At 36.6% G+C, this 12,567-nt stretch overlaps 1 protein-coding gene across 1 annotated transcript; it reads left to right on the top strand.

The window, feature by feature from the left end:
• The first annotated feature begins 377 nt into the window (after window positions 1-377).
• On the top strand, window positions 378-8,154 carry LOC110301672 (olfactory receptor 8B8-like). Its single transcript, XM_021172241.2, has 2 exons — window positions 378-386; window positions 7,213-8,154. Exons 1-2 carry the CDS (start codon window positions 378-380, stop codon window positions 8,152-8,154), a joined length of 951 nt encoding a protein of 316 aa, XP_021027900.2.
• Window positions 8,155-12,567: the final 4,413 nt, after the last annotated feature.

The following is a 12,567-nucleotide window of genomic DNA, read 5'->3' on the forward strand; positions in this document are numbered from 1 at the left end:
AAAGGGACTCCAGGGGGCGAGTCCTGCTTCCCCTGGAACCACTTCCTTTTTCAGGACAACTCTTCCTCAAGTGTCCCTGCTTGCCACACCTAAAGCAAGCTCCGAGAGGCACATCCCTCTTTCTCTTTTGCAACTGCATGACAGCTGCAGCAAGTCCAGCATTGGTCAATGGCCCACCAAGTTCTCGGCACACCTTCATCCATGCCTCGATACCCTTGCTTTTAAAAGGCATAATGGCAGTCTTACATTCTCGGGTACATTGTTCATAAACCAACTGCCTTATCAGGGGCATAGCAGTATCAGGGTCACCAAAGATTCTTCCTGCTGCCTCAACCATCCTAGCTACAAAGTCTGAGAACGGCTCAGTGGGACCTTGGATGATCTTAGTTAAGTTTCCACTAACTTCCCCTCTGTTGGGCAGTGATTTCCATGCCCTTATGGCAATCTGATTCACCTGCCCAAACACCTGCAGTGAATATCCTGTTTGTTATTGTGCAAATCGACCTTGACCAAGCAGCATATCCCTATCCCATGCTGGATTTCCTGCAACAGCGTTAGCAGCTGCCTGTTCGTTTGCAAATTCAATAAGGAAGGCTTTCCAATCTAAATACTCCCCAGGTGAAAGGCATGCCTTTACCAAGCCTGCCCAATCGGACAGCATCATGCAGTGTCTATTCAAGGCCTCCACCTGAGCCACAGTATAGGAAGCACTCAGGCCGTATGTCCAAATTCTTAATTACCTTGAAATCCAGAGGCTCATGATATCTCTGCCCTGTTTGGACAGTGAAAACAGGACATCCCAGCAAGGAGAGAAAGCCTAGCTTCTTTCCAGACCTCCGGACAGAAGGTCCACCCATAACAGGCTGACAAGGAGGCATAGGGAGGGGGAGCAGAAGCTAATTCACCTTCCTCCTCTGCCTCAACTCTGTTGTCTTGTCCTTTCTGTTCACCTGATTTTACTGTGTCTCCTTTTTCTTTTTTCTTTTTAGCCTTTCTCCTCTTCCGACATACTCTTGTTGCTCTATAAGGATTTTCTGACCTGTCTTGACTGCCTCTCGATGACAATCCAAACAGTAACAGAGTCTATATATCAGAACAAACAAGACCGAAACTTCAGACCTACCCACAAAGGGTCAATGGGAGAAAAAAGCATAACTACACAGTGAGGATCTATTGATCACTACACTGAGGTTATCATAGTTTCTTAACTTGTCCCAAAACCATGAACCTTAATTTGTCCCAAAACCGTGAACCTTAACTTGTCCCAAAGCCAGGAACCTTAACTTGTCCCCAAACCGGGAACCTTATCGTTACTTTGTGCCTGCTTCCTGGCAACTATATATATATATATATATATATATATATATATATATATATATATATATATATATATATATATCGCCTCTATTTTTATCCGAGGTCCTTCCCAAACTCCTGGGGTCGTAAGTTTCACTCACCTGTGAACTTACCCTGCCGGCAACCACTGACTGCTGAGCAACCACTGACTGCTGAAAGTTCTGAACTCAGTGGGGGGAGTCGGTTCCCTGTACGGGCCACCAATTGTCGAATATGCTCTCGACCAGCAAGAACAACACGACCACCAGTCCTTCTTACAGCAGTTTATTCAGTCCTGTTTCTTCTTGTTTATATCTCCCCCCCCCCAACCCTGGGCCTCTCACTCTTAAATACTCTCAGTTCTCATCCACGCACAGCAGGCCACGCCACCTCACCAGGCACACAGCTTCAGCTAATCAGGGCAGCAGGGGCATATCTCCATCAAAATGGATTTACCAGTATCCTGGTACACCTGCGCAGCTCTCAAGATGTTTGTGGTTTATATGAGGAAGTCAGGTGCAAGTCATACGACTTAGCTACAGTCCCTGGTGCCTTTGGGACTGCAGCCACACCCGCTCCCCACAGTCATGTTTGTGTTTTTTATTCAGGATGCCGAAGGAACATGCAGGCTACCAGAGTGATTGATGTGATATGCTGATGCTAAGACAAAGAATAGTGCTGACCTGTGAGCTTTCTGACTTCCCTGACAATGGTGACATTTTGGATATATTTTCCTGACCCACCTATGCTTGCCTATATCCCACAGTGGACAAGCTGCCTTGCTCAAAGCTTTTAGACCTTGTGGGACAGAGAACATGGAGACTGGAAACCACCTTCAAAAACTTGATCAAAAAGAGAAGTTATGATGACTCTTCTCTTTCCTTTATTGTGACCCTGACATTGGCCACGGACAAGGAAGTAAGAATCATCTTTTAGGGTAGAAGAAAGAACTACTTCTTCATCATCCTTAGAAACAGTGATCACGGGAGTAATCTTGGAACTTTGTGTTTATTGTCTTGCTTGATTCCTTATTGTACTACTCACCCTTAATATCTGTATGCAATTAACATGGTATAAAAGCAGATTCGAAAAAATAAACCTGCCTTCAGTCTCAGAATTGACTGGGGTCATGCTACAATGATGTCTAACTGACTTTTTTTCTTTTTAATCCTCACTCCTGTGCTGGAGAACCTGGTGACTGACTGAGCTGGCTTGGTCATGTATCCCGATATCTTTTAAGCTTATTTTGCCGAAAGGACCTCTCTGAACCTGGAACTCACCAGCTGGTAGGCTGCAGGGCTAGCAATCCTCAGAGTTCCTCAGTCTCAGTCTTCTGAGATTACATACAGATACTACCACATGTAGATTTGTATATGTGTGTTGGAAATTCAAACTAAGAACACATGCCAATTTACCAACAGTGATCTCTCCATTATTCTTTTCTGAAAATAAAGAGTTAATTTGAGACGTCTCTTGTTGATGCCTATTAAATAAATATCAACTGATATGATATTACATAAAATAGTAAATATGTAACTGAGGAATCACTATTGGACTATAGAAATAGTCCAGTATGTCATTGTATTTATTGTGCAAGTATGAGAACTGAGTTTAAATCACTAGAATCCATGCCAAAAGCTGGACACGCACTGTTCATGCCTGTAATCCCTTACTGGTACAGGAAGGCTCAGGAGGATTGCTTAGTTGGCTAACTAACACACAAAGTCCCAGGAAGTGAGAGATCTTATCTCAAGCAAATAAGGCAGACCACTAGATGTCACCCTCAGTCCTTCATATCTACACAAAAATATATGTGCAATATATATATTGCACATATATTATATGTATATATTATATATATATAATATATATTGCACATATATATACATCTGTATATATATATATATATATATATACACACACACACACAGAGTCAGAAAAGGGAATGTGTATTAACAATGATATCTATTGGTCAAGCTTATGTGCTTTCCAATTTAGACAAATATGAAAGGTACAGAATAATTATAAATTAACACATTTAAAATAAGAGACTAGTATACTGAAATATGTGATGTCAGAGACAATTTCTACCATATTTTGTTGAGTATTCTGCCTTTTTTGTATTATCTATATCTTGTTTATATCCCAAGACATTTTTATTTGCTAAAACCATTTTTCCCATTTCCATGTTTAAAAACAATAGGTCAATTTGCTATTTATTTTTCAAACCTGAAGTATTTAGGATAAAAGTGACAAGAACCAATCTGTCTCCTATTTATTCATTGTCACCAACAGCTATGTCATGTATGAGCAGCAGGATCATTGTTTACAAAGCATACAGTACCCCAGGAGCCACTAACTCTAACCTGTAAAACCTATTTAGCATGCTTCATCTTCATGATTCCCCAGAAACTATATTTTTATGTTAAAAAAAATGAAGCCTCAAGCTCAGGATATACTGCATCTCTACAATAAGATTTTAATGTCCAAAGGTATTTTGTCCAGCAAATCTCAGCAAATCATTAACTCCTTAGTGTTCAATATAACAGGGAAATGTTTGTCTTTGAGACAAAGCTATATCAGACTTACTTAGAAAAATGCAATGCAGGGCTCAGGGGATAATTAAAATTAATACAGTGCTTGCCACTCAAGTGTGAGGGCATGAGGTCAAGCTTACACACACACACACACACACACACACACACACACAAAGCCTTTGTCAGGGAGTCATGAACTCTAAGAAGTTTGTAATGGTGAAAACAAAAGGTGTAGTCTTATATTTCAAACTTATTTAAACATTAAATTTAGCTATCAAATTGTATCTTTTTCAAGTTTGGCTTTGATCTAGAGATATTAGGAGGATATTATTACAAACATCATATCAGTATTTATATCTAAGATTCTTTTTTAAAACTGAAATTAAAATTTCTGGTATACACAAGGGTACAAAGGAATTGAGCAGAAAATGTAAAGGAAAATCAAGACTTAACTTTTTTCTTTTCATACACTGCCTCTTGAATGAAAACATCAGAGGTTAACATGGAGCCTTATTGGAAGGGAATAAACTCAGCCCCTATGTGTGTCATGACCTAAGAAGCTTGGGACTACATAATTTCCCTTTTAAAATAAAAGTACATTAATTATTGGTAGCTTTTAATTAAGATTCTAGTGTAGAATATTTTATGTTCAAATAGCTTTGAGACACATTGCCCTATCGCCTAGACTTCTATTCTGTGTTCTCTCATGGGCTCAGTGATGGAAAAAATCAATCCCAAACAGAGACAGTCTATATCAGCTTATACAAATGGAGGATATATAGAGAAAGACATGTCAAAATGTAAAGATCAATCTTACATAGAGCCTTACTTAACAAATGTGCCATTTATAGCAGATGTACAGGAAAATATGCTTTTAATAATAAGAGTAATAATGATGAAAACATCTGGGCTGAAGCTGTGTATATCCTGTTGTGAATGGAATAAGTGAATGAGAGTCAGAGGGGGAATGGAGATAGGAAAGGAATATGAGAAATGCAGTTTGGGATCCTGCAGACATTTGTAACACTTGGGATTTTCGTTATGTTAACGGCAATGTAAAGGCATAAGCTATATTCTGATTTAATGATTATGATTATGTAAAATAAAAACAAAAGCATAAAACAAACAAACAAACAACAACAACAACAAGGGATCTTGACTTCTGTTTGGGGAATGAACATAGAGATCAATACAAGTGTGCTTTAGTTTTTAGCTTTACAGTGATGTAAGCAAGAGATAATGTTTTTATAAATTAATGTTTGATTATAAAATAAGTGATTTTAAGGTAATCTTGTACAAGTTTCAAATACTATTTGAGACATATTTGACTCTAGGAATTTAAAATTTTTGTTTAACATAAAATTATGTAATTCAATGTACTGGTGATGACTTAAGAATGTTTGACAGCAAGTGACATTTAGCATCCTGGATTTACATTCTTCTATTGTGCAAAGTGAGAATGATCCCAAAGAAATGGGAAAGGGACATAAGAAGGCAAGGCCCATAAAAACATTTCATATGATTACAGATTAATAAAAAATATGTAAGCTAGTAACAGACAGTGGAATTTTATGCAAATTAGTAGCAATATGCCATTTACTAGATTGTCACATTTTAAAAGTTGCTTATTTAAATATTTGAGCTTTAATTACAGAACTTCCCCCTTCTAATTCCTCGCCAATCTTTCCATATACCTCACCTAGTTCTTTTCAATATTCATGTCCTCTTTTTTCAGTGATTGTTGTTAATGTATATATATATATGGTATATGTACATATACATGTATGTACATATGTGTGTGTGTGTATCTGTAGAAAAGTCTAAGTGTATAAATTTTTTTTACAACAAAAAGGAAAATAGTGTTCAAACCAACAAGGATTAATTAGTTATGTTACAATGTCGATGACACTTTAATTAAGTCATTTAAATAATAAAAGTAAAAGAACAAATGTGTGCTTTGTAAATCAAGTACAAAGTTCAATTACAATATTTAGTTGTATGAGAAGGAAGGAAGGGTATAAAATGTATATGGTAAGATAAAAACATTTATAATTGGGGGAGGTGAGTATGAAGAGAGCTAGCCAGAGAAAATACTAAGTTAAAACAAAAGAAAGTACTGTACATAAAGCATCATGCATCATATATGATACACCATGCTTTACAAGTGGAAAGATGTGCAGGAGCCTCTGATATTTTGGTAATTGCTTACGATATCATTAGTCATATGTTTGCATGTATAGCTATAAACCAAAGAAATACAGTGAGAAAGACAAGGGAAGTGGAAAGTTTTCTACCTCATCTGCCCTAGGGAATATACAATCCCAGAAGTAAAATTAGAGTTGAATATTATTTCAAAGGGTATCAGAGTGAAATCACCTTCATTACTTTATAAATAATGTCTAAGACATGTTCTTTCTAAAGGATGTTAATTAAGGAATAGGATGCTGGAGTGGTCTCTATATCAAGTCCTAAAGATAATGTCACTCAGATAAAACGATTTACATAACTCTACTTGGTATTATATTGAGACATGAAATGAGAGTTATTTAGATTTCTGTTCTGTGATGTAGAAAATGGTGGTGAGAATCATATTAATAAAAAATGGTGGTCTTTATCTAACTCTTGGATAAAGTAGAATTGAGATTTACAAATTCTTGAGAGGGGAGGGACATTAAAATGGAACTACCATTCCCTTTAGGAGCAGAGTTGTTTCTCTCAAGAGACTAAAGGCAGAAAGCAGATTACAAGGAAAGTTCTGAGTCCACTAGACAGAAAGGTAAGCATTATCATTATTCTTTCATGTGCTTTACTGTTGTGTCCAAATTTAAACATGAAGTGTAGAAGGTTGAAAGATTCTTGTAGGAGGAATGTAGGTTCAGTTTGCCATTTCTCCAGGATGTCTTTAAATCCAAGAATTTTCTTGAAGGATACTCTAGATTTCCTGCCAACTTAATGCTTGCTGCTCATGCTTGGGAAGCCAAAAGATTTCTGTCAGTCTCTGTTCTAGCTCAGTTCTGAGGTCTCCATCCTAAATGACAGTCTTCATTGGCTGTCAATGCAGGGTATCTAGAATGTAGTGAGTGAAGGTTGGCATGCATAAATCAGAATGCTAAAGACAAATAGAAACAAAAAAAGAGAATGACTGTTTATCTTCTTGGCACATTTCTTCCATGTATTTTAACTTTGCTTAACCTTCCACACATCTCGCTCATAAGAGCAGCAATAAAACCACAAAATAGCCAAGTTTCAGCAAAGGCTCTTGTCTGTTGGATGCAAAATGACTAGACACAGCCTGTTTTCCTAATTCTGAACATGGCTTCTGTCTTTCAGATCCTGGTAGAAGAGAATGGACACTAAAAATATTTCCTTCATTACTGAGTTTATCCTGGTTGGCTTAACAGAATATACAGAGACTCATTTTCCCCTTTTCTTCCTCTTTCTAGGCATCTATGCTATCACAGTGGCAGGAAACCTGGGCCTGCTGACTCTGATTGGAATGAATTCCCCTCTTCACACTCCTATGTACTACTTCCTCTTTAATTTATCTTTCATTGATCTCTGTTACTCTACTGTTATCACTCCAAAACTGTTGGTAAACTTTGTTTCTGAGAGGAACACAATTTCCTATGAAGGATGCATGACTCAGCTCTATTTCTACTGCTTCTTTGTCAGTGCAGAATGCTATGTGTTGACAGTGATGGCATATGATCGCTATGTGGCCATCTGTAAGCCCCTGTTGTACACTGTTACCATGTCCCCTCAGGTCTGCTCTCTGTTGACTCTCATTGTATATGTGGGAGCATTTATTGGTGCATGGGCCCACACAGGGTGCATGATGAGGCTGACCTTCTGTAAGGACAACACTGTCAATCATTACATGTGTGACATCCTTCCTCTGCTAGAGCTTTCCTGCAGTAGCACTTACATTAATGAACTTGTAGTATTCATTGTTGTAGGTTTTGATGTAGGTGTGCCCAGCATCACCATCGTTGTTTCTTACACATTCATTCTTTCTAGCATCCTTCACATCCGATCCACTGAAGGTAGATCTAAGGCTTTCAGCACCTGTAGCTCACATATTATTGTGGTTTCTGTTTTCTTTGGGTCAGGGGCATTTATGTACCTCCATCCTTCCTCTGTTTTGTCCATGGATCAAGGGAAAGTATCCACTGTATTCTACACCATTGTGGTACCCATGCTCAATCCTTTGATCTACAGCTTCAGGAACAAGGAGGTCAAGATTGCCCTGAGAAAAATCTTGAGGATGAAAATATCCTCCTGAGTTGGGGATAATATTAGTTACTAAAGAGAATACCAGCTCCTCTTGAAATATGAAGACAAAGGAAGGGTCAAATACAAAACACTGGTTTTGGAGCTGACCTGGTCTGAAACTTTGGAAAATGAGAATATTATATCACCTGACAGGGTATTAGAAAACATAAGTTAATACTAGGTAATATTGGTTTTGAAATTTCTTTTATTCTTCTCTCCTTTTATTTTTCCATTTTCCTTTCCTTTTTATACTCATGGTGTTCTTCCTGCCTCAGCCTCCTGACGGAAAGAATTACAGTAATAAAAGACCATATCTGCTTGTTTTTCTGCAATTATATCTTATGATCTCCCCAGTGTTTCCTACTTGTGTTTTATGGGTAATTGGAGCATCTTTTCCAGCATAAGTACCAGTCAAATATATGTTAAAATATTATCATCATGTAAAGAATCCACTCTGAGATAAATAATTTTATATAAACTTCAAATCTAAAGTGTCATTGTTGCAAAGATGAATTCTCTCTAGGTATCTGAACTTAACACATGGAAAATAATCTTCAAAATATGTACATTTGTGTAGACATTTACTATTATTATTTTCATGTTGGTAAAAAATCTTACACATTATAGCATATATTAATATTAAATAAAATGGTATTTTAAAATTCAGTATGTAATAGCATACAAATAATGATTATAATAGTAATTTCACATAATTAATCATTTATGTTTATAATATAAAATGTCTGAATAAATTTCAGGTATTTATAATTAAAATATTTTTATATCCTAAACTGTAATATAATAGACTATAACAATGTAGTTTATAATTATTCAAACTATACTTAATTAATTCTGCTTTTCCAGTTTTTCAACTCATCCCAGATTCTCCCTAAGTACCTACCTAAGGTCCAAACTTAACATTATTTCTCTGTCTCAAAACAAAAGAGTCAAAACAAACCAAAAAACAAACAAAAAATAAAAAGCCAGAGCAAAACAAAACAAAAAGTTTGTTGCATACATGGACATAGTTTGTATTCACTCAACTAAGGACACCAACCAACTCACTAAACTTTCAACCCAGAATGTATCATCCTGCATAAAAAATGAAACAGAGACAGAGATCATGGTCAACCAATGAATGGTCCAACACCAATCTCTAACACTATTAATGATACTCTATTATGCTTGCAGACAGCAGCCTAGCATATTTGTCCTCTGAGAGGCTCCACACAGCAGCTGATGGAAACAGATGCAAAGACCCACAAGCTCAGGTAGTGTTGAAGAGTTGGGGGAATGACTGAGGGACCTGAAGGGGATAGAGAGTCTACAGGAAGACCAAGATAGTCAACTAACCTGGACCCTTGGGGGCACCCAGAGATTCAACCACCAAGAAAAAAGCAAGTATGGGCTGGACCTAGGTCTCCCAGAAATATCTAGCAGATGTGTAGCTTGGTTTTCATGAGGGTCCCCGAATAGCCGTAGTTGGGTCTGCCCCTTTTTCTGTTGCCTGCCTGTGGATCACATTCTGTTAACTAGGCTGTCTGTTCTGGTCTTAGTGGAGAGGATGTGACCACTCTGCAGTGATTTGATAAAAAGGGTTTGGAGGGTGGGGATGAGGGGTTATGTAAAGATGGAAGTCCAGGAGCAGTGATGGTGCTGCAATTGGAATATAAAATGAGAGAGAGAGAGAGAGAGAGAGAGAGAGAGAGAGAGAGAGAGAGAGAGAGAGAGAAATGAAATCTAGGCCTATTGCACATGTTAACTAAGGTAAAAATTCTGTACATATCATGGGGAGTATGGTTTCTTTTAACACAAAGATTTCTTTACCTTTGTGTATGTACTCAACAGGTGGGCACAGTTAACTTACATAATAGTTTTATTTTTTCCTTTTTGATTGAAATGTTTTTCATACAATATATTCTAATCATGGCTTTCCCATCTTTCAAGTCATTCCAGATTATTCCTACCATCCCACTTACCGAAGTTCATACCCTTTGTCTCTCTATTTACAAAAAAAAGAGTTAAATTAAAAATATTAAAAATACAAATAAAATAAGATGAAGCAATAATTCCCCCCACACACACACACAGAATGCTTAAACAAAGAAAAATTAAACGAAAACTCTACAGAAATACCACTAAGGTTGTTTAGTGTTGGCTAACTATTCCTAGAAATGATGGAATTTCTTATTTTATTTTATAATGTCTCTGTAAACATAGACTGTTAGTTTTCTCTAACATCCTCCGAAACACTCATTTTATTTCCCTTTCTTGGTAATAGTTATTTTAACAGTTGTAATTTGGTATATAATGTTGGTTTTATATTGAGTTTCTTTATGATTCATGCTGTTGAATTTTTACCATATGCCTGTGGCCATGTAAATTCTTAGCACAAGTGGATACTGAACCCTTCTTGTGTGTATTGTCTGTGTGTATTTCCTTAATATTTACAAACTATCTAGTTATTCTGTTGAATTTTCTTTTCTGTGAATATATTTGAATTTTGATGAGATTGCATATGCTGCATTATTGCTTTTTGTTGCCTCTGCCTTTAAGATCATACTTTTAAAAGTTCAGAAAAATATCACAAAGCATATTCTGATATAGTGAGCTAACAAGTGTACTCACTGAAACTTACCTAATAAAATGAAGCTAAATGCCCAAACCAAACTTTCACTCTGATATGTAAAGGTGTTTATTAAGAAGGAATAGAATAGGGGAGTGTGGAAACTGCAATATCTTTCAGTATGTGAAGGGATAAATAATCCTTGGCACATTGACACAAAGGAATTTTCTTTATTTAGAAGGTAAAATGGGCCAAATCACAGAAATATACAGAGGAAGCTCAAAGTAAAAAAAAAAAATGTCAATCTGAAAATTGTAAAAATATATTGCATGATTCTAAATATATGGCCTCCAGAAGCAGAGAACTATGGTGCTTAAAATTATTCATGGCTACTGGGGTTTGAGTGTAGAAAATAATAAATGATATGCAGGATATTTATTTACGGCAGTATACTATTTGTGTTGGATCCTTATCAACACCTAAAAAATTATAGCATTTAGGTATTCACAATTTAATTATGGACTTTGGATAATAATCAGTGTATCAAAATTGGTCTGATTCTCACAAGATGGGCTCCATTCTGATGCAGCTAGTTGATATGGATGCATTATGAGTCAAGTGAGGGTTAACAGGTTTATACTGTACTTTTTCCTCATCCTTACTATGAAATCAAAAAATATTGTTAGTATATACTTTTGAAAAATGCATACCATGTATGGTAGTACATGCTTGATATCCTAGCTCCTGTTGTGTACAGACATGAAGAGTGCAAAGACTAGACCAGCCTGAGCTACATATCTAGACACTGACTAAATAAATACATGCTTATGTAAATAAATAACACCAAGAAGATAGGTCAAAATAAATAGCAAATGTTATCTATGTAAGGAACAAATAGCTAAACCAGTTTTCTGAGTGGTTATATTTGGATGTGTTCATATGTGGAGAAAGTTGAGAAGGTCAAAGCTGCAAAGTAGCCTGTGCATTTATGAGATGAGAGAGAAAACTGTTGTGTGTTTTTCCTTGAAACAATGTAAAAACAAAACACCTATCCATCCAAAATGCTGCACTGACAAAAAACGAAAGACTTTATTCTCCTCATGACCAGTGTGAGGAAAAAGTAGGGTACTTACACTTACAGGAGCAAGTATTTTAAAGGGCATGGGTGATTCAAGGGCAGTTGCTTCATTGAAATGCTCACTCCAAAATGAGAAATGACTCACCAAATCTATTTAGCTGAATCTTCCTGAACAACTTCCCTAAAGAGAGCTTCCCCTACCCAGAAATAAGTTGCTACTTATATAACCTCAGGGAAGGCCTGGTGAGTCTTATAACTTTCCTGGATGTCCTGAGATTTGTAGGTTTTGTTAGCTTACCATGTTTCCCAGTTTTCTCCAGGAGGAGGTACCTTAGCACACAAAAGTCATTTACATTATTTCCACTCCCTGAATTCAGAAAGAATAAGTCAGGAGGATGAATCATTGTAGACAAAAAAGGGAAACATCTTTTATATGTGTGGACGTGGTTAGTCATTTTGTCCCTGAATGACTTTATTATATCATGTATAGTGCAAAGTTCTGTAGCAAAGTAGTTTTATCCCCTAATGTAACTATCAAGTTGTCATTATTCTTTTATATATATGAATCTTTTGCTTTCTGATGTATTGACAAAGAGTGTAACAGACCTACAACTTGATAAACAATGAAATATTACAGATGCTCTTAAATAATGGAAGAATTTACTGATCTCCTAGGCTTTTACTTAAGTGTAAAGCAGAAGCTCTTTTGCGAGGTGGGGGGAGAGAGAGAGAGAGAGAGAGAGAGAGAGAGAATGAATTTTGAGATATTCCTGGATTTA

Source organism: Mus caroli, unplaced genomic scaffold (assembly GCF_978045245.1).
Source record: "Mus caroli unplaced genomic scaffold, Mus_caroli_1 scaffold_11, whole genome shotgun sequence".
In the NCBI taxonomy this organism is placed as follows: domain Eukaryota; kingdom Metazoa; phylum Chordata; class Mammalia; order Rodentia; family Muridae; genus Mus; species Mus caroli.